The 23,277-nt window shown below is 41.0% G+C and overlaps 1 protein-coding gene and 1 long non-coding RNA gene across 10 annotated transcripts; one reads left to right on the forward strand and one right to left on the reverse strand.

Annotated features, from left to right (window-relative positions):
• Positions 1–2,932: 2,932 nt before the first annotated feature.
• LOC310675836 lies at positions 2,933–8,128 on the reverse strand. The gene is made up of 2 exons (XR_014510212.1): positions 5,375–8,128; positions 2,933–3,627 (listed from the first exon to the last, which is right to left on the reverse strand). It is a non-coding gene; the product is annotated as an uncharacterized lncRNA (long non-coding RNA).
• Positions 8,129–8,312: 184 nt separating this feature from the next.
• Positions 8,313–21,433, forward strand: BIRC2 (baculoviral IAP repeat containing 2). 9 transcript variants are annotated; one of them, XM_083436496.1, is made up of 9 exons: positions 8,313–8,615; positions 13,245–14,200; positions 14,328–14,427; positions 15,029–15,107; positions 15,954–15,999; positions 17,359–17,601; positions 19,276–19,527; positions 19,751–19,792; positions 20,626–21,433. In XM_083436496.1, exons 2-9 carry the CDS (start codon positions 13,342–13,344, stop codon positions 20,817–20,819), a joined length of 1,815 nt encoding a protein of 604 aa, XP_083292622.1. In that variant the 5' UTR covers positions 8,313–8,615; positions 13,245–13,341; the 3' UTR covers positions 20,820–21,433. The 9 variants fall into 9 exon arrangements, with proteins under 9 accessions (XP_083292622.1, XP_083292624.1, XP_083292621.1 ...); XM_083436498.1 differs by having other exon boundaries at positions 13,302–14,200; XM_083436495.1 differs by having other exon boundaries at positions 8,339–8,615; positions 12,113–14,200.
• Positions 21,434–23,277: the final 1,844 nt, after the last annotated feature.

The raw sequence follows: 23,277 nt of genomic DNA on the forward strand, positions 1-23,277 counted from the left end.
CTGTTGAACAAAAACCACCTACAAATGTGTTTAAGCTGCAGGGACAGTTTGTATTGCTCATAAAATGTAAGGAAACTGTTAAAATGGAGAAGGCTGCAATTGATATGCTTCACAACAGTTCACTAAAAATATACTCATCAGCTTTGACTAACTTTGATGAGGGAGGAGACAGTAGACCAAATAATTTCCACTTAGTCAAAATTATTTTTTGGCGAAGTCAGAGTTTGCTCATCAAAAAGTCCAGAGAAAGCTTTAGCACCCATTATCACCTTCATTTGTCATCATGAAAGCTACAGTATGCCAAGTGTGGATTACAAAGGACCCAAGCTCAGGCTCACAGCATAGACCAAAGTAGACCCCACAGCTTACCTTTCCTCACAAGAGTGTTGTGAGGTTAAACCCAGGTAAGGATGTATTTGCCCAACTCCCTATGAGTAAACCTAAATAAATATCCCTCTTTGTCTAAAGGTGTTAATTTTCCCCATGGCATATACTGTAGTTGTTGTTTTTAAAAAAAGACTGGTCCTATACATCTTCTTTTAAAAAAGAGAGCAGAACCACATTAAGACCAACAAGATGTTCATTAAATATGCTAGTAGCAGGAGACCTTCCCCTCCACTGTCTTGTGGGATATCTTCACAAGAAAAGGCTAAGAAGTAAACCCTACACAAATCCAGAGTGGAGTCCTTAAGACAGTTGGATGGCGCCTTGCAAACCTCCTTCCTGCAACTCCTGCAACCAAGCTAGTACAAAATGTATTGCTCTGTTTTCCTTTGGACCCCAGGGACATCAGTTTGGTGCTGTTAATGCAGTGGTCTTACTTCACTTCTAGAAGCGCACTCCATTGTCTCTCTCGAGACAGACGGATGCAAACAAACAGGAGGCGACAGTCTAGGGAGGTTGTTGGACCTTTGGATGATAAGGGAGCCAAACCTGTGCTAAAGGAGATTGCAGAGAAGCTTAACAAATTCTTTGCATCTGTCTTCACAACTGAATTAATTTTTGCAGGAGGGGAATTTGAGGAACTGAGGCAGCATAGTCATAACAGATGAAGCGCTAGGCCTAATAGACAAAATAAAAACTGAGGAATTGCCAGGTCTAGATGGCATCACCCCCAAAATTATCAAAGAACTTTTAACAAAAATATGTAACTCCTCTCCCAGATCAGCCTCCATACTAGAGAACTGGAAAGTAGCCAAAGCAATATCAATTTTCAAGAAGGGTAACAAAAGTAAGATGAAGGACCACTGGACAGTTAAGTCCCGTCAAAGGCAACTATGGGGTGCAGAGCTCATCTCACTTTTCAGGCTGAGGGAGCTGGCATTTGTCCACAGACAGCTTTCTGGGTCATGTGGCCAAAACAACTAAACTGCTACTGGTGCCATGATGAGTGCCAGAGCACACAGAAATGCAGTTTACCTTCCCGCTGCAGCGGTACCTATTCATCTACTTGCACTGGTATGCTTTTGAACTGCTAGGTTGGCAGAAGCTGGGACAGAGCAAGGAGAGGTCCCCTGCCACATGGATTCGAACCTTCCAATCAGCAAGCCCAAGAGGCTCAGTGGTTTAGACCACTGCGCCACTTGCATTCCCTTTTTAAAAGGGATCTATTTGGAGATCCTGGAAATTACAGGTTAGCTTAATGTCCGGCTAGGGAAAATGGGTGGAACATGTATTTAAAGATAAAATAACTAAACACGTAAAAAAAGAACTATTGTTGAAGCAGAACAGGCATGGCTTCTGCAAAAGCAAGCCCTATCTCCCAAACCTATTACAAGTTCTTTGAAAGTGTCAACAAGCATATAAATAGACATGGTTCAGCTGACCCAGTGTACTTGGTCATTATCAAGGGCTCCCAAGTAAGCTTAGCAGTTAAGGGATATGAAGAGAGATCATCTTGTGGATCAGGAATTTGTTAAGTAGCAGGAAACAGAGAGAAGGAATAAATGGGCATTTAGTCTAGAAGGACCATCACTTTGGCAAAAAATCTTAGTGCATTATTATTTTATATTTCTGAATTATTTTAAATTTGAGGGGTTATTTCTTAACATAAGCATGAATGTTTAGTCATCTCAGGAAACTCAAAACACACATTATTCATTTCCAGTTTCTTTATTATTACTTAATATTTATCCACAAGAATTTCCCCACTACCAGTTGGAGAAGCAGAAAACAATGTAAAAATCGTGCCTGGGGTTCATTTGTGTGGGAGGATTTGACCTGCACTGCAAGACATGTAATGGAAAAATTCCTAAATCTGCATCTAATGACCTTTTGGGTGGGCAGCAAATACTTGTGAGACTATGTGGACCTGACTAATCATTATGGTATCCCCGCCTCCCCTTCTGCAACCAGTGAGAATGGCTAATGCACAACCATGGAGTCTTTATGCAAATTTGTATGATGCTTTCCTATTTGTCATGTGCCTTAATGCTACTGTATTAGGAAGCAGGTCCTTGGCTACAGCCTAAATCACTTATTATTGCTTTACATTTTCTAGAACTATTACACCCTGAAAAGAAATTCAAAAAGTGAAAAGGCAAAATAACTGACTTCCTAGAATTCCTACCCAGAGGTCTTTTCTTAGAAACATTAAAAGCATGCTTTAAAATTGTCCTCTGCAACAGTATGGACTAGAATCACACGTGTGTGTGTGTGTATAGCCTACTCTGCACAGGTACAGAGACCACAGATAAGGATAGGCATTTGTTACACAGGTAACATGAAAGCAACACTGGATTTTGGGAGGCTGGATGAAACATATATGAGAGGTGGCTATTCTAAGCATATGGACTGGCATGTTCGCTTGTTTATTGTATTTGTTACATCTTTATTACACTCATTGTTTTATTTAAATGAAATTTAAAAACAAAAAAACCATATGCACAAACATGACACCGAATCCAGTGAAACACAGACCAAAACTGGCACAGAGAGTAAATATAGATTATTTATTTATTTAAAAGCATTTCCAAACTGCTTAATATTAAAAAACCTCTATATGGTAAACAAAAAAATGCAACATTTTAAAAAAGATACACCATAAAGATCAGTAATGAAGATGAAATCAGTAACAACAGGGCCAAATCTTACGAGTCAGGTAGTCTGGGCAAAAAGCAGTAAGTCTTTACAAGACATCTGAAGCAATCAATGACTAATCAAAGAGAATGAAAACATCATTTTAAGGCAGGGGTTGCCATCCTGGCACCCATGAAGACTTACATTAGTGACCCAGGGCAGGTGCCCCGGACTCTGAGCTTTCATTTTTTTAAAAGAAGTGTCTAACTTTCCTAGAAAGAAAGAAACGGGGGCAAATGTTGTAGGCACCTTCTTAGTGATTTTGTGAAATGAGTGAGGTCTCGGGCTGCCCCTGCAGCCAGGGTTGCTGTCTGTCAACACATAACATCAGCACTAAACTTCACCAACTGCCACTATGTTACTGAGCCAAATGTAAGGTCTTACTGCTAGTGTATAAAGCCCTACATAACTTGGGACCAGGATGTGAGAGATTGCTTTACCCCTTCTATACCTGCCTGTTTACCGTGGTCATCTAAGGAGGTCTTCCTTGTGGTGCCGTGCCAGAGGTTCAATCCATGGTGGTTGCTCCTTCAGTTCAGTGGCACCTACCTTGTGAGACACAGGGCATTTTGAAAGTAGACAATCTCCAGCACAGTAGACCTTCCACTGGATGCTAAAAGTTCTATTTCTGCAAGCTTTCTCAAAAGGATGAATGAGTGTGCAGATAGTATCAAATTCCTCCTTGGAAATAGTTTGTTTTGCCTTATATTTTCTTGTTGTTGTGCACTGCTATATGTTGAGTTTATAAATATTTCAAATAAATAAAATGACAAAGTTGCTTCCTAGCAAGAAATGTAGAGTGTACGGTTTTTTGCTAGTCATTTAACTGGAACTCACAGCAATGACGTTAAAAGTTCCATTTCCTTTTCCTTTGTTTCCTCCTTTTCTGTACAGTACCATGTGTGACCCTGTTACTCTTGCTTGCTCCCTTAGCAGCTTTTGATACCACTGACCATGGGCTAATACTGGACTGACTCCATGAGTTGGTAGCTGGAGGAATGAACTGTTATACACTTGTTCTACTCCTACCCACTGGGTCAGTTCCAGAGTGGCGTTGGGTGAGTCTATGTCAGGCCCCTGGCAGTTACACTATAGGGTATCACAAAATGTCATTTTGTCCCCAATGGTGTTTAACATCTATATGAAACTGCTAGGAGGGACCATTATGGGAATTAGAACACGGTGCCATTGATATACTGATGACACTCAGCTCTATTTCTCTCTTCCATCTGAGTGAGGTGAGGTTGTACAAGTTCTGGACCGGAGCCTGGATGCAATGGAAGACTAAATCCCCAAAAGATGGAGGTCCTGTGGGTTGTGGTTCTCTTTCCAGGAATTAGGTAATTCCTTCAGAAATGGGGCTGCAATTCTCTCTAAAGGAGCAAATACATAGTGTGGGGGTGCTCCTGGACCCATCATTGCCACTGCACGTTAAGGTGGCCTCAGTGGCAAGGAGCATTTTCTACCATACTTGGCTGGTTTGATACACAACTATAATCATCCCTGGACAGAAAAGCACTGGTCACCTCCGGACTAGATTACCCTGTGGGGCTGTCCTAGAAGCTGCAGCTGGTGCAGAATGCAACAGCTATTCTACTGACTGAGGCACCTAACTGTGACCATGTTACACCACTCTTGAAAGAGCTGCACTAGGTACCAGGTTGGTTAGCTGTACTTAGGCTTAGGTACAGTTACAATAGTGTACTACGAAGTAAATTATTTACAGAAATCGTTATTAGGCAATACTGAAGAAGCTCATCAAATTTTTGAAAGGTCACTTATTCTAAACCTTTGAATCTACAAATAGTGTATTGGCTAGACACTTGAAATCTGCTACTTCATTATCTATGAAAGAGTGTTTAAGTCATGTCTTAGGTACATCTGAGTTGGGCAAACCTACGGTCTCTATTTTAAAGAGATATGGGATTTGGCCTCAAGTATCAGTGTCAGATTAATAGTCACATATTTATACAGAAAATTACATTGTGATTTTAATTATCTATACAGAATCATTGACTTTTAAAAATGTCCCTTATTTAATGATTTAAAAAATACACAATTATCATTTACCTGTATTGAGCTCTGTCATGGAATTTCCCCCAAATCTTACATGCAGAAAGAATTTTTGTCTAAAATATCTACTCACAAGATTGATTTTTCTATTTTACTGGATTTCTCATTTTGATATTTTACAGTGATCCTATTAAAAGGCTTATTGTTGATCAAAATTTCCCTTATGGGTTGGGGGGGGGGCAATAAGGACTGATACTGTGCCAGAAGGATTAAAGTTCACTACATGGCAGCAAAACTCTCTTTTCCCTTTCCTAAGCTTCCTGGCAATGTGGGCTGAGAAATGGGTGATTTGCCTCAAACTACATCCTTGTCCTACAGATGCATTAAAATTTAAAGGATAGTAAAAAAAGTAAACAACAACAACAACAGCAATTAAAATATAGCATTTTTAAATTACTGTAACCCACTCTTGGGCCCTATAAAGGGGAAGTATGAAATGGAATAATAACAATAATTCACAACTAGCATGAGTGATCTTAAATATACTTTTCGCTATTGCATATAAAACCCCATGAAGTCAGATACTGAAGGAAGAAAAATGATTGTGAAACCAAAGGGATAAGGGAAAACTGGGGAGAGTCCAGAATTTTATTAAAAAGAAACTTTTAGTAGTCAGACAATCTTTTTGTATGTCATTTCAAACAAATCTCCAGCATTGTAAAAGAAAAAAACCCAAATCTGGCTGTCTGCCAGAATGGCATGACACACAGGAAATAATTCAGGGAGTGGAATTCCCCCTTTCGTAAAAGGTCATGTGAAGTGAAAATATAGTTCAGCTGGGTTTCCCCTAGACAAAAAGTACCTAATGTCCTGGACAAATACTGCCAAGCTGGTACAAGATTAATTTGCATTGATTTAAAAGAAATAATGGTGTTTACTTTCTATGATCAATTGAATTTCCCCCATTCTTTGTTATTACTATGTAGCTGTGACGGATTTTCACTGTATTCACCTGAATTCTTCTCAGTTTCTTTTCCCATACTGGAAATTTTCTGAAAGGAAAATTTCACATGAACTCACTGGGCAGCCGTATGTAAGCCACTCTTTCACTGTAAGCCCCATCCCATCTATAACATGCAGACAGTAACACTGGCCTACATTACAAGGTTGTTAGGGTTATGGAGAATGAAATGTCTTTGAGCACAGAATAAATATGCTATAGGGACATAAAAAATATTGTAATGACTATCTTGTTATTACAGTGATTTACAACTACAGATTTTTGAACTGCACCAAGAAATACATAGGTTGCACCTGTCAAGGTTGAGCTATCCTGTCCATGTACATAATCACTGTTGCCTAGGAGAATTACATCCATAGAGTCCTCCCCCTGCCTCTCTTTACTCCAGTTATGTCACAGATACACAAAATTAACAACTGCACATGTCTTCATATGTAAACTTCATGCGTTTGGGCATATGCAGAATTCAGGCAACTAAAAATTGACTGTTTTTTCAGGTATGCTGCAACTTAGCAAAGAGTTTTGCAACCCACACAGAGTAATGACCTTGCTTCAAGGCTGCTGACAGAATAGCAGGAAGGCTGACGTGCACAGGGGATTCTAGGTTCCAGGAAGACCCTTGCACCATTAGCAGGATGACACTACATGACTAGGCTAACTGCTTCCTTATCTCCTAAAAGTAGCAGATCACCTCCCACTTCACCCCTGCAAGTGTCCACTCTTGGGTCTTGTCCTTCAGTTTGAGAATCTGACAGCCCAATCCTATGCATGCTTACTCAGTAGGGGTTTACACTCACCAATGTTGAGCGCAGTTAGCCTTAATTGATAAAATATACTTTGAATCTCTGAAGAAAAGGGGTAGGGAAAAGTGGACAGGAGTAAGAATTAGAGCAAGAGTGTGTTAGACTGTATTTGTTTTTCTTGTCACTCATAACAACCTGTGGTCCTCCCCTGTGCATTGCCAACCTTAATTTAGCACACATACACCTCCTTTCCCCTAAAAAGAATTACAGCGCAATCATGTATATGTCTATTCAGAAATAAACCACCCTGATTTCAATGGGACCAGATGTACTGAGGAATTTGTGTCCCAACAGATGTTGCTGGACTCCCATCATTCCTGACCACTAGCCATGCAGCCTGAGGGTGATGCTCCCAATCCAAAGACTCTGGAGGGACACAGATTCCTCATCCTGATAATACTGGAATTCAGCCTCAAACCACACACACACAAAATAGGAAAGCCATCACCAAAAGAAAGGGGGAAAGACTTGCACACTATACATTTCGGAAAGGCCACAGCTCAGGGGCAGAGCATCTGCTTTGCATGCAGAAACTCCAAAGCAGGGCTGGGAATGCCCCCCTGCCTGAAACCCCTAGGGGAAAGCAGCTGCCAGTAATGCAGAACAACCCTGAGTTCGATGCCCCAACAGGTCTGACTCCGTATAAGGCAGCTTCCTGTGTTCCTCTATGTCTAGACACAAATGTAGAAACAGCAACTGCAATCCAGAGAGAAGCAGGATATATCTCACCGCGGAGGGGGAAGTGTGTGAGTCTGCCGTCCAGCTGCTCACTCATGATGGGCAACATCAACGGCCTTCCTGTTTCCCCCTTCCTTATTATGGCTTCTATCTTTAAACGTGACTGGGCATCAGGGCCGGCCCACCCACGAGACAAGGTGAGGCGACCGCCTCAGGCGGCAGGGTCCGCAGGGTCCCGAGGTCGACCTCCGCTCCCCGCTTCTTCCCTGGCGGCGGGGCGGGAGAGGCGCCATTTTTGTGGTCCGCCTCAGGCGGCAAAAAGTCTTGGGCCGGCTCTGCGGAGGACCATTCGACCCCGACAGCACTTCTTCATAAACAGCTTCCGATAAATAAAAGGCTCCCCTCAGAAACGGAACGCCTCCTGGCCTAAACCGCGTTCCCGTTACAAACGCAGCAGCAGCAGCGGCACTCAGGAACTAGCAAGCAAAGCAAAACATAACGTGAAGGCAAAATAAAATAAAAATAAAATAAAACCCCACACACCACCGTCAAGCGTCGTGTGGAAAGGCCTGGCGTCCACCTGAGGGGACGCTGCTTCAGCTCCTGTCATGACCCAGGACGCCGCCGCTAATGCCGCCGTTGCTCCTCCCTCGGGTCCAGCCAAGCCGCCGCCTGAGTAAATATAAAAACAGGCCGTCCTCGCGCAGGGCGCTTAACCGCGCATGCGCCGCAACGGCCGCAGAGCCTGCCTTGTTCTGCTGCGAGGGGCTTTTTCCGTTTGTGGAAGAAACCCGCGGCCTGTGGAGGAGGAGGAGGAGACCGCGGTTGCTGACAGGAATTTCCGTCCTCGAGTTATTTCCCCTCCCTCCTTTGGGGCGGGCCCCGCTCGGCTTTCTAGCCTCGCTCCTTGGTTCTTTCCGACGGTCTTGTTTCGTGAGTTTCCCTTTCCCACCCTCCCCCAGTATATAGGGGCCGGGAGGCGGCCGGCGGAGACTTCCAAATCCGCCTGGGAGGGCCTGGAGGTAAGCGGGGCCGAGGGGTCGGGGTCGGGGTGGGGCCTTATTGTGCCGCCGCTGCTGGAGGGCGTTTGTGGGCGGGTTGTTCTTTTTACACTTTTGCTACTGCTGCTGCTACCATTATTATTATTACTTTTATACGTTATTTCTGCATAACAATATACAGAATTTTATACGTTATTATTACTGTATAACAATATACTAGTAATATTACGGCATAACAATATACTAATAATATTACTGTATAATAGTATACTACTGCTGTTCTTTTTATTATAATACTGTTATAACTATACATTACTACTACTATCATCACCATCATTATATGTAGCTTGGCCTTTGTTCACACGACGGTCCCGGGGCTTTAAAAATGCGAAAAATTCGGTTTAAGTGCAGAACAGTGCAATGTATCTCCTTGTGCCGCTTCAGCTTTAAACGGAGGAACCTCAAAGCGTTTTGCAAAAAGAATTAGGGCGAAGAACTCGGCAGTTAGAAGCAGTTTTGTTTTTTAACACACACACGCAGCTGCTTAAGCGAATATTTTATTTTAAATCGGGCCACTGCCAACTATCGCGATTTAAACCGGGCGGGGAGCTGAAACTTTAGGCTCGTAGGAGGAGGACACGTAAGTGCCCGATCAAAACAGGCGTGGTGTGCATTTATATTTTTTTTGCGGAGGGTGGGGTACGAAATTAAAGCCGCACAGCTTAGCCGCAAAGTTGACATATCGGCAGTGCACGGCAGTTGATGGAGAGAGAAAGGGGGGTGGGGGTGGGACTGCAGTCTTCAAGCTGCCACGTGAGCAAAGCCCCATAGAGCACAGTGGGGCTTAGGTGAGTAAGCATATTATGTAAGGGCTGAGCTTACTATTTTGTTGAGTCACCTCAAAGTAAGCTTACAGAGTTAACTTGAAAATTTATTTATTTAATATAATTTATATGCTGCTTGATTGTTTAAAAAGCCCCCCCCCCCAGCAGATTACAAACAGAATGTGATTATTATCAACTGGGCAGTCATTTGAAGACTAGGGTCTTAGGACATAGCCTCTCTTCCTGCAGTTGTTGTACATTGCAGGAAAATGCTAGTTAGAGGTGGTCAGGTTTCTTTTCTGAGCAGTTGGTCTGTAGTTAATGATAAGCTTCCTAGAATAGTGGTTTCATGTTACTGTGATGACTAGGGAGAATTGCTAGGAACGGGACATGAAAGTGGAAGACATAAATTGGAGGCTACTACGCATTGATGCGACAGCTGGATTCAGAGATGAAAAGAAATTGATGTGCTAATGCTAAATAGAGTGGCATGCAGTCTCTGTGGCTACCTATAGATCAGAGCCACATGTTCACATTATCAGCTGATGGGAGCAACTGGTAAAATCAAGGGATGACCAAGCACTTCAGACCTGGGTCTATCAAAGTCCGGCATTCTGTTTATATCAGCAGCCAGACGGTCAGAGCAGGACATGAAGATAGCAAAAGATGTTGGGCACCTTATCACTTCATTCCTATCCTGCTTTAACAACTGCTACTAAACTTTGCTGGTACTTTGATTCCACTGTTCCCTTTAGTTATTACTTTTGGAATGTAACTATTGTTTCTCCTCATTGTCATCTAGCACAGTCTGTTGACATTTTATTCATTCCTCCTTTAATGGCCTCACACTTGTAGTTTTCCATTTGCTCACACCAGACCTTTAATCCTTTTGTTTGATGTTCCTTGACCTATGTGGACTGCACTGTTATTTTGCAATCCTGCAGTGCAAGTCTAATAAATAGGTGCTCTTTTATATCTTAGACTGCTGTTCCATTTTAGTTCAGCTGAGTATACTTTAAACTTCTTAAAATAATATTATTATTAATTTATTTATTGAATTTATATACTGCCCTATACCCGGAGGCTTCAGGGCAGTTCACATAGTAGGAACACAGTATAGGCAAATAGGTATATACTTGTAGCACAGCCAGGGTTACTTGATAGACTTGCCATATCTCTGTTATTGTGGGTATTAATGTGTGCTGTTCATCTTTTACTGTCAGCCCATCACTAGTTTAGACATTCTGGATCTTTTATTGTTTGTGCCTAGATCTCATTTTGTGTTCTGTAAATCATCCCTTGTAACTTTTCTCCTTTTGACCTCACTTTGTTTTATTTTTATAATACTTCTTTTTCTTCACACACTATGTGCTTTATATACCTGTCCTCTGAAGTTGGCTCTTCAAACATCTGATAGATGTATGAAAGGTTATGCTGCAGTACATGTCCTAGCCTTATGGTGTCAAATAATGGAATAGGCTAATAAGGGTCTGTAATTTAATTTATTTGAGTATGGGATTTTATCTAGACTATCACAGATAGATTCATAAGAAGAAAAAAAATAACTTGATTTGAAGATGCTAAAAATCCAAAGTGCCATTTATTTTTTAAAGTGTGACATAACCTTAGAGTTGTCTGTCATAAATTGATCCCTGCTGACAGCCAATGGGGTATTGTTATGTTAAAATGATTTGCTAATTACTCAGAAAGTGTAGATGTGCAAGACTTGAGTATTATGGATGCCTTCCTACATCAGGCACTTAAAATATGCCTTAGCTCCTCCAAAGAGGCAGTAGCTGAGATGCACTTAATTTATGGCTGCTAGCTCATGTAGATACTACTTAACAGATTGTTTAGTTTTCTAATTAACTCTAATTAATTTTCTTTGTTCCCATACTTCAGAAATGCTATTTTTTGAGTTCTGAAGAACTGTGAACCATGTGTTCACTCCATGATGGTGTGTGATACATCATGCAGCACAGGCACTTTCCTAGATGGAAAGTCTGTGTATAAAAAGTCACATGTTAAGCATAATGGAATTCTGAAAAGTATTGATTGTTTGTGACCAAAGCACTGTGAACCAAAATAATTTTGATATAATACCTCTAGCAATGTGCAGTCAATTCCAGAACAACTTCTGAAATAGTTAAATACACTGCGCAATTGGAAGCATTGACCTCAATGTCAGTAAGCTTTCAGAGGAAGCATTGACCTCAATGTCAGAGCTTTCAGAGGATGCCTTGTTTTCCACATAAAAATCCCTACGTAGAAAGCTTACACATTGGCAGATATGAGTGCTTCCTATGTGCAGGTGAATATCAACTTATGGGAGCCTTCATATATGGCCTTCTCTTGTGTACAGTTAGCAGGGAATCTTGATCCCCACTCCCCGCCACCATTCTGAGAGATTTGCAGCTAACCTGAACTTCTCAACTCTACATCAGTGGTGTTAACACTGATTCCTTTATTGTCTTTCAGTATAGGCACAAAGGATGCTTTGTGGGCTAAATTGGCTTCAGTTCAACACCAGTCCATTCTGACAGTTGGCATAGACAAGTTATTAGACTCTGGCTAAAAATATAACTGAAGTGAAGTTTATTGCCATTGAATATTTGTAGTGCTTTACAACTGTGTACACACACAGTATACTGTAACTTTTTAAAGAAGCTCATATATCTTTTTCTCTTCATGCAGGTCTTGGTAACCTTGTGTTTATCACACATTACATTTACTGTTTCTCCTTGTGGACCCAATATTCCAATATGGCTGCCTAAGCCCCTTAAAAGGGACTTGAGTCTGAAGTCTGGGAGATAGTTTTGTGCATAAATACTAAAATTATTTTTGCTTTTATTAAGGAGAGACATGACTTGCCTAAATATTTTAGCTAATGAGTATTATTATTATTTATTAAATTTCTATACAGCCCTACCGATGTTCCATTTTTCCTCTCCCAAGCAATATAATTATGTTAAACACAATAAACTTCTAATAATAGTAAAGCAACCTGGTTAAAATTATGCTATAAAACTTCAGCAACAACATAAGGAAAGAAAATGTTCTAGGGCTGATTAAAGCTTGTTGGTGTCCAGGGCAAGAGCAATAGTGGTTTGCAGAGATCACCCTTAGCTTAATAGTTCCAAAACGTCATTGATGTATTTGAGGGGAAATCCTTGAGTATTTTCTTGGCAAGAATTAAACTAATCTTAAGAGGGAGCTGATGTATTTATGTACCATAGTTTCAAAACACAGGGTGGTATCCTATATTTGTCATATTCAGAGTAGCACCACTGAAATCAATGGAGATTTGCATCCACTACTTTCAGTGGGTCTCCTTTAAGTAAAACCTAGTTGGGGACAACCCATACATTCCTGGTTTAATTTGACTTTAAAGGGGAAAAGGCTTCTCAGCATATGTAGCCAACTACAAGCAAGTCATACATATGCCTACAGATTCCACTTTTCCTTAATACCCTACATTTCTGCACTTTTATTTTCTACATAGTAACAGGATTTGGAAACTAATGCTGCAGCCTGATACTAACTTAATTTATTTGGACTTCCTTAGATTTGGGTGGGACTCATGTCCGAGTTTACAGGCTATGGGCTAAATATTCAGTTTTCTTCTTCACACTTTATTTTTAAGGCTTCCTCCCTTCTGCCATAATGGGAAGGGGAACATTAGCACTTATTAGGAAGAAGGAACTACAGTGTTTTAAGGAAGTGTGCATTTTGAAAAAGAGAACAAATTATGTTTAGCCAGAAAGATGAAAGTACTGAATGAAAGAGATACTTTATAAAGAAATTGCATGCAATGTTTTGCTTTCAGGTTTTTATTTTATTATGGCCTGGAAGTTAATCAGATTTGCACAAAACTATCTCCCAGGCTTCAGACTCGTCCCATTCTCCTATCTTATTTCATCGTCATGAACATATATGATTCATTACCGTCCAAACTGAGGAATAGCAGTGATGTAAGTGAACTGACGTACGATCTGTCATGTGAACTCTACAGGATGTCTACCTTTTCGACTTTCCCTCAGAATGTACCTGTATCTGAAAGGAGTCTCGCCCGTGCTGGTTTCTATTACACTGGTGTGAAAGACAAAGTAAAATGTTTTAGTTGTGGCTTGATGTTGGATAACTGGAAAAAAGGTGACAAGGCTCTGGACAAGCATAAGCAACTCTACCCCAGCTGCAACTTTGTAAAGAGTTTGACTCCATTGAACAATCTCGGTTCATCATTTAATTCTGCCTTTTCACCTCCAACTACCTTTGGCCTTTCTTCTTCACATTCCCCGACACCAGCAGCAAATATGGATCAAGTTGGCTATTTCAGTGGAAGCTTTTCAAGCTTTCCTCATGATCCAGTCACATCCAGGGCAGTTGAAGACTTGTCCCATTTGAGACCTAAAACAGTCAATTATGCAATGAGTGCAGAGGAAGACAGACTGCGCACTTTTGAGTCATGGCCACTGACATTTCTGTCACCATCTTCTTTGGCAAAAGCTGGATTTTATTACATTGGGCCTGCGGACAAGGTGGCTTGTTTTGCCTGTGGTGGTCAACTGAGTAACTGGGAGCCTAAGGATAATGCCATGTCGGAACATCGGAGGCACTTTCCAAACTGCCCTTTTGTGGAACAAATGTGTGACCAGACCAGTTTCACAGTCTCCAATATGAGCATGCAGACCTACGTAATGCGCCTCAACACTTTCAAAAGCTGGCCAGCTGCAGTTCCAGTTCAGCCACCGCGGCTTGCAGATGCTGGCTTCTATTATGTGGGTAAGTGAGCTGCCTATTTTTGGTCACTTGGACTCTATTTATTTATTTATTTTAACTGTTTAATCAGTGACTGCTGAACGTATCTTTAAAAATATTATATAAACTGTTTTCCCCCTCCCCTCTTCAGGTCGCAATGATGATGTTAAATGTTTCTGCTGTGATGGTGGACTCAGGTGTTGGGAGTCTGGGGATGATCCATGGGTAGAACATGCTAAATGGTTTCCAAGGTACATCTAAACTTATTTGAAATAGTAGCAATTATGGTCCTAATCTTAATATATTTGGAACTGAAAGGCAAAACTAGTATCCCAAAGAGATCTATTTTAAGAGGAGTATTGTTTTTTTCCTGCTGAGAGTTGTATTCCCCTTGGGGCAATCTGTTGGGGGCAGATGCTAGCAGTAAGCAGACTATATTCTATTATCTTTTTCCCCCTGCCAAGTGGGCTGCCAGGGAGTGACTAAATAGTTTTTGCAGGGGACTGAACTGATCATTCTCAGAAGGCTTTCTCTGCACCCTTCTCATTTCTCCCTCCATATTTCCCCTGCTTATTCCATCCAGACTTTCCCCTACCCACATGAAATTAGATTGAGGGCTGCATGTGACCTTTCGGTCATAGATTGACCGACCGTGGTTTAAACGGAGCAGATTCTCTGTTAATATGTTATGTATCTGGAGGAGTTGTCATGTCAGATTACAAACTCCACTTCAAAAGTGAACATTTAGAACTGGGCATGCATATGGCTTATCTGAGGCACTTCGGTCTGCATGTATCTGGAACAATGTACAATCTGTATATTAGAATTGAAACACTGCATTTTATCTTCTAGATGTGAGTACCTGCGGCATATGAAAGGACAAGAGTTTGTCCATCAGATTCAAGTAAGATTCCCCCATCTTCTTGAACAGGTATTCAAACAACTACTTTGCTCTAATTTCAGCAGTATTCTTGTGTATTACAGTGGTACCTCGGGTTAAGAACTTCGTTCTGGAGGTCCTTTCTTAACCTGAAACTGTTCTTAACCTGAAGCACCACTTTAGCTAATGGGGCCTCCCACCGCCACTGCCGCGCAATTTCTGTTCTCATCCTGAAGCAAAGTTCTTAACCCGAAGTACTATTTCTGGGTTAGCGGAGTCTGTAACCTGAAGCGTCTGTAACCTGAAGCATCTGTAACCCGAGGTACCACTGTACCTCATAGATTTTTAAATTGGACACTTTCAAACTAAGCTCTCTAGAAGAGCCTTTAATTTTAACCTCTTCCCCCTAATCACATAAAAGCCGACCATGTGTTAGGCATGCTGAAAGTGGCTACAAATAAAGGTGTGAACTTGATTAAATGACCAGGTCAAAGGATGTGGTCTTTTAGAGAGCATCTGAGTTTTCTGTGATTCTGTAGAAATTTGTCAATTTCACATGGCAACTGTGATGGTTTCCTAAGAGTGACTAAGTGGCTAGTTGAGCAAACTGCTTGACTTGTGATCTGTTACTGTGCTCACTGCAGCTAACAATCAAAGTTGCATATAGGAGCTACAAGCTTCCCCTTTCTTCTGGCAGTTGACAATGTATTGTAACAGCAACAGTCGGCCCTCAAAGTGTCTGACAAGAACATTGCTGTGGTGGTCAGGACAGAGTGCATGCAGATGTTTAGGGTGACTGTTTAAGTGGTTTAAATTTTGGCAAACTTCTTGTGTTCACTTCTGTTTTGATACACAAAACTTACATTCATTTTAAAACACTCTTTCTGTGTTTTGTAGCTGTTATCCACCTCAGATACACCTGTGGATGAAAATATTGATCCAAGTAAGTATTTTTTACAAGATATTTAAGTTGGTATGGACACTTGGAATATGAAAGCACTGTTTGTTAAATAAGGAATACCAAAAACACTTAGCACTATCAGGTTTTAATCATTTATCTAGAAGTATTGTGTCTTATAAAGCAACTTAAATATGGATTCTCAGAAATAACTGTTGTCCCTTGGTATTGTACTCTCAAAATGAGGAGACTTATGTTTGTCTTACTCTCATTTGCATTGCCTTGCTTACTAAGTGGAATGTTAATGCAGTTCATATCTTGCCACAACTTGGCAAGAACATAATGAATAACCTTTCCTGCTCTTCCACCAGTAATTGGACATTAGAGTAGCTTACAGCAAGTATAATAAATAACAAAAACTGCAAAAAATGAGAATTCAACAACCATGGCAAACACTTCAAAAAAATCCAAACTCAATGCGCAGTTCCTGAAAAAGCACACTCAGATAAAACTGTCGTTTTCTTCTTAAGGTCTTCATTGAGATTGCTAGCAAAACCTCTATCAGCATTTTCATAGGGGCCCCCTGGTGGTGCAAAAAAATATTGTGGATAGCTTTGAAATTACTGTGGGTGGTCCAAATAAGTTATATTCAGGGTAACCCCAATGAAATCAATGGACTTGAATATGATCAACATTAGGTATCATCCTGTGAATTGATCTGACCTAAGTTGGAGAAAGCCAATATCACTTATGGAGACTGTATAATAGAGGCTCAAAATATTTGTTTGATAGCTTGCTCTGGACTTTAAAAAGCTGCTTTTCCAAATACAGCTAGTGAATTAATTAGTGTTGCTGTCAAGCATAGTTCCTATGTCAGCTGCTGTAACTTACAAACATCCTATCTAGTAAGTTGATTAGTGATTCTACTTACGGAGTAGAAGCTGGTTGGTTCTTGCCTATTGCAGAAAGATATAGGGTCTGTACGTTTCTGAAGGGGAGGTCTCACTGCTTTGTAGGTGAGCACATTCTTTGTGTGCCTACAGTTCCAGATTCAGTCCCTGGTATGTTTAGACAAAAAGGTCCCTGATAGTACAATTCAGAAAAGCCTTTCCTGAGATTTTGGATTTCTGTTCTGGGTCACTGCTAATCTAAATGGATCCGTGGTCTGACTTAGTATAAGACAGTTTAATATGTTCACATCCATAAGCTTCTTGTGTGAAAAGGCCTTTAGTGTAGCCTAATATAAAAGCTAATTTGCATAAAAGTAAAGCAAAGGTTTTTTCAATGTTGGACATGGAACCTGATGTAAACATGATCTTATTCTGTTTTAATTTAAATTTAAAACATATTCTTCAAAATCCATATGGATCTAATGAGCAATGCCATGAATTTTTCTCTGAGCAGTTATTCATTTTGGACCTGGTGAGAGTACTTCAGAAGATGCAATCATGATGAAAACCCCAGTGGTTGAAGCTGCCTTGGAGATGGGATTCAGCAAAAGACTAGTCAAGCAGACTGTTCAGAGTAAAATCTTAACAACCGGAGAGAATTATAAATCTGTAAATGATCTTGTGTCCGACCTCATTGCTGCAGGAGATGAGAAGAATGAAGACGAGAAGGTGGTGCAAGCAGAGGAAGTGACATCAGGTATGTAAAAAGCTCTAGTGATAGAATCTGTTATGTTGCTTCATTCTCTTCATAATCATCCTTGAAAAATGGCTTCCCAGCTTCTACTTGGAAGATTCCCAGAAGGGAAGAGCCCACAGCCCTCAAGGATGCCATTATCAAATTGCTTTCATTAGATCTAGTCCTGCCATCTAGGGTTGCTAGATGACAATCCATCAGGTATTTGAATTGTGTTACTGTCTCTATCAACCTCTGGGCTAAATAGCGTACTTTTCCGTCTATAAGACGCCCCCTTGTGTAAGGACACCCCCCCCATTTGGGGGGGACTAAATTTTAAGAAAGTGAGGGGAGATGGCCCAAAGTTGTTGAGCCTCTCCCCCCATGCAGCTTCAGGCAGGAAACACCCCCTAGATTGTTTCCCATGCACAGCGGCATCAGGTGAATTTGCACTCCCTCCAGCCATCCAGTTTGCAGGAGTGCAACCTCCCCCGACGCCTCCGTGCATGGGAAATGATCCAGGGAGTGCTTCCCGTGCGCAGCAGCATCGGGTGAATTTGTGCTCCCATCAAAGAGCTGGTCGGCGGCGCGCAGCTTCTCTCCCCCCCCCCCATGCAGCTGTGGGCAGGAAACACCCCCCAGATCGCTCGCCGCGGCATCGGAAGCCATGCTCCTGCCAACCAAATGGCTGGTGCTGCACCACTCCCCCCCCCCCCGCCATGGCACTGTCTTTGTGTTTGACGACCCCAGTCTTTGGACGTGGTTTTTGAGTCGAAAAACTTCGTCCAGTACCCGGAAAAATACGGTATATCCAGTTCCATCAGTTTTTCTGCATAGGACCTACTTCCAGTACCATTGGCCATCTTTGTTGCCCTCCGATCTCATTATTATTTTTTCTACATTCTTCTTAAACTGTGGTACCTGGCATTGGACTCTGTGTGTCAAGTGAATGCAAAATAAAGTTGTGACTTTTACTTCCTGTAACTTGGAAACTATTATTCTACCTGTGAGCCTAAATGAAATTCAGTTCAGGCAAGTTGGAGGTACTGTTGTTTGGTGGCTGGTTTACCCAATTAGGTAGTGATCAGTCTTCTCTGGATGGCATTGTACTAATCCTAAAGAAGCAGACTCATAACTTGAAGTGCTCTTGGTGTGCCTTTTGTCATCTTTCACTGATTTGCCAGTGTCAGCCCTATTTGGACAGAACCTTGCTACAGTTATCCATGCTCTGGTAACCTCATAGTTGGATTATTGCAATTTATTAAATGTGGGGCTGCCTTTTAAAATGGCCTGGAAACTTCAGTTGGTCCAGAATAGGCTAGCTACGTAAATATGACGCAATGCAAAATGCTTTGTCCGCATTCACTCCCAATCCATTTTATCAGTACACCAGACAGTATACTCTTTTTATATGCTAAGTTAACACATAAGAAAATTGTTCTTAAAGCATAATTCAACTTTCTTCCAACCTTTTGGGACATTCATTTTTCAGGTGAGGGAAGGCTGTGGAGGAAGACCTGCAGGCTTTGTGAATGTTGAAATGTTGTATTTTCTTTATCTTACCTAAACTTGTTTCAGAAGCATAAATTATTTTCAATTCCATTCTCCCCCACCCTCTTGTGATTTCAAAATTTCTCCTTAAATCTTCCAATGCTAAACCAATTGAACTATAATCATTTTTCATTATTTATATTTTAGATCTGTCCTTAATCAGGAAGAACCGAAATGCATTATTTCAGCGCTTGACATGTGTGCTTCCTATCCTTGAAAGTTTATTAACATCCAAAGTAATAACTGACATTGAATACCATGTTATTAAACAAAAAACCCAGACACCACTGCAAGCGAGAGAACTGATTGATACCATCTTGGTGAAAGGAAACACAGCTGCAAACATATTCAGAAACTGTTTACAAGAGTGCGATTTTGTATTATACAAAGACTTGTTCGGTGAGTTTGAGAAAAGAATGTGCTGCTTAACATCTAATTGCCACTTCTCTGAGAGATGACAGACTTAGCATGTTATAATTCAGAGCAGTAATAGAGGTCATTGGCCTTGCTTTAGGGATTGTATGCCGGAAACCATAGAACCCTGTCGATTAGTATGGCAGCTTATTGCTTGCAGGAAGTCTTACGTTTATTGAACATAACTATTTTTTATTTATTTTTTTAGAGGAGAAGAAAATGCCTTATATTCCGACAGAAGATGTTTCAGGTAAAAACTGAATTCACTAAAATAACATTGGGCACCATTTGAAATAATATGGATTGCTTATAAAAATAAATTTTAAAACTCGCATTTTAAATTGTTTCAGATACTTGGTATAGAGAAGCACCATATACAGTGGTTTCTCGGTTTTCGAATGTCATCTATTCCAGAAGACAGTTCAACTTCCTAAATGTTTGAAAACCAAAGCATGCATTTACATCTGGAAAACTCAATATGGAAGCCACATGGCACATTTGGCTTCCGAAAAGTGTTCACAAATTGAAGCAGTTACTTCTGGGTTTTCGGCGTTCAAAAGCCAAAACATTTGACTTCCGAGACGTTCGAAAACCGAGGCGCCACTGTATAAAAGTTTTCCTACTTCTGCAGTTTGAAATCACAGTTTAAGAAGTCTAGGCAGGTGCCATGATTTTGAGTAAATTCCAGTCCTTTCTTCTTGTAACAAGAATGAAATGGAAACTTGCCTTCTGCACATCCCTGGTAGTTTGTTATCTGGAGCCTCCACGTCTTTCCCCTATAGGAAATGCTGCCTTCACATTTGTTGCAAGAATAGCATCATGAAGCACACCTTCACATTTGCTTTTTGAATCATTTTTGCGAGCAGTTTCTGAATGGGTACACCTTCAGGAAAACTAGAAAGCTCTGATTTTGAAGGCTCTTCGTCAGTTAGAATAACTCCAACATGTATTGGTGGATGCAGAAAAAGAAAACAAAGGGAGTTTTTGGGATGGAGGGGGAGAGACTTGGAAACAGTGGTATTTCTTTGTGTTGTAAAATACAGCAATTTGGAACATATATAACATATGTTTTCTCCCCTGCAGGCCTGCCCATGGAAGAACAGCTGAGACGATTGCAAGAAGAGAGAACATGCAAAGTTTGCATGGACAAGGAAGTGTCCATTGTCTTCATCCCATGTGGCCACTTAGTTGTGTGTAAAGAATGTGCCCCTTCCCTTAGAAAATGCCCTATATGCAGAGGGACAATCAAGGGTACAGTGCGGACATTTCTTTCATGAAGGGCATAAAATGAGTTTGATCAGCAAGATCCTCACAGCAAGTTTGATCAGCAAGATCCAGTGGGCACTTTTTTTGGGTCAGTTATTGTTTCTCAAATGACTGGATTGCTAATCCAGTCTAGCTTTGTAGTGCCTTGGAACCAAATGTTACTAAAGATGGGAGTGAGCAACCTTGCAGGGTGTGTTACAGTTTGTGGTTCACAAAAGTAGCTGTTGATTATTTGTTAACCTATTGGGAAGCTTTCTGACATGTATAACTGGTTAATCTAAAATATATTTAATATAGACCACATTTGAGGAACCTGTAGCTTTACCATATGTTGTTTTAGTGTAGCTCCCATTAACTTTAGCTATAGGCCCTGCTGACTGTGAGTGACGGGGGAGCTGGAGTCTAATGGCTCCCAGGAAGTTGCAGGTTCCCCATCCCTGATAACTGACTGAATTATGAGCAGAAGTTTGATAATTGAAGCATCTATGCAGGTATTACTTGAGTTGGTCATAGGACAAACTATATACCACCAAGGTTCAATGCAAAAGACTTGTGCCACGTTGCTTTATACATGATCTGATAATGTTAAAAAATTATTTGTGAAATAAACTTAATATTAAAAGTTGTTCAAGGAACATTGTTGGAATTTATTTTCAGCCTCATTTTCAGACTTGCTCCATTACCATCACTAAAGGGAAGGAAAAACTGTTTTAGACACTGTCTGTATTATAGATCTATACATGCATTTTTAAAATCTTAAGTAGGATGCAGCTCCCAAATACTTGTGTTTAAACAATAGCTAGTCACTACAGTGCCCTCACCCATGTGTTCTCCTGATTTCAGATATTTGCCTTCTAGTGGCCATATAGACTTTCCAATATTGTTGGAATTGTGCTCCTTGATCATAAAGTTCACTTAACAATAGCTTTTCTAGCATCACAGGCCCTGGGTGGGGTCGGGGGCAATTGATAGCCAATGTAGTAGATAACGCATTTGGCTTGCCCAATTTGAACCCCCATCTAGTTATAACATTGTTACGCTGAGACAGCAAGTGACCCATCTTTCAGGCCCCTAAGTGAGGATATTCTCGATGTAATAACCATAATATATGCTAGCCTGTGGTTTTGCAGCTGATGGACTCAAAACTCCCATCAGCCCCAGCCAACATTGTGAAGAATAATAATAGTAATAATTATTTATATCCAGCCCCTCTGGGTAGCTTTCAACTTAAAAACAGCCAAACATGAGACATTAAAAACCTTGTCAATAAGGGGCTGCCTTCAGAAAGTTGTGCAGTTGTCTTATCTTTTTGACACCTGGTGGGTGGGTGCCACTACCGAGAAGGCAGTAATGATGGAAATTGCAGTCAAACAGCATCTGGAGGGACAAATGCTAGCCACCCTTGATGCATGCTGTCAGATCATTTGGAAAAGCAGGATTCAAATGTAAGCAGTCATGACCATGTACTGCATCAATTAAACCCTCTTCCGTCTTCTGGGAAGATGTGAGAGATTTGTGTGTGAGATATATGAGAGATCTATTTTAAGTCTTGCTAGGTCAGAGTAAATGATCAGCTACTCCAGTAATTGTGCTCTTGACAGTGGGCAGCGAGATGCCCATGGGAAGCCCACAAACAGGACATGAGTCCAATAGCACTCCATGTGCAATGTGAGTGAAAAATTGGAACGGATCCAAAGGAATTTAAGTACTGTATAATGTCATGTATGCTACACTGGGCTCTTGCTCATACGTATAAACACTGGCATCGTGTGTGATAGTTGCTGAGGCTTCTGGTGCAGCCTGGTCAAAACCTAAAGGACACGCGCCAAGTAGCTAGCAGTGCATAAGGACAACTTTGAAGGCAACAAATGATTCCAACTGAACTTTTTGCTGAACTTCTTAAAATGTTTCTTAAGCACCTAACATTGCTAGATCCTGTGGAAAATTTAAAAAAATGAGGTGCTGCATCAGGGTGTCAGAAACTAAATAATTCCGTGTTTGTTCTACTGCTACTGCTGCAGCTGCTTCCCCTTATCACACCCTATGCGGTTCCAGTTTAGCGCATGCTCCATGTGACAAATTGGTGTGTGTGTTTGGAAACAGTAATTTAAAGTGTTTGGACACTCCTAGACTTGTTTTGGGAGCACCAGATGCATCTATATTGTCATCTTTTAGCTGCCTGCCATTATACTTGGTTGCAACAGAGGGAGTTTGTTCTGCTACTATGAGACCAAATCTATTTGGTGGCTCCACTCCCTTCACTATTTCCAGTCAAAAGAGGTTGTTGTAGCAACTTTTTAACTTTAACAGATGTTGTGTGTATGTGTGTGTGTGTCCCTCTATGGTCTCCTCAATTTTAAGCCTCAGGAAAAAACTTGTTGCCTTCGTTGTTCTTATTGGCTGTGTCAAAACGTAAGCAAACATACTTTTCTGCATACGTGGCAATAATATTTGCATTCCTATTAGCTG

This window comes from Podarcis tiliguerta (assembly GCF_965153285.1).
Source record: "Podarcis tiliguerta genome assembly, chromosome: 4".
In the NCBI taxonomy this organism is placed as follows: domain Eukaryota; kingdom Metazoa; phylum Chordata; class Lepidosauria; order Squamata; family Lacertidae; genus Podarcis; species Podarcis tiliguerta.

Coding starts and splice junctions, on each gene's coding strand:
- BIRC2 (XM_083436495.1), top strand. CDS start 13,225: ATGCAATGTTTTGCTTTCAGGTTTTTATTTTATTATGGCCTGGAAGTT. Junction 14,428..15,028: donor CATGCTAAATGGTTTCCAAG/GTACATCTAAAC, acceptor TTTATCTTCTAG/ATGTGAGTACCTGCGGCATA. Junction 16,000..17,358: donor GGATGAAAATATTGATCCAA/GTAAGTATTTTT, acceptor TTCTCTGAGCAG/TTATTCATTTTGGACCTGGT.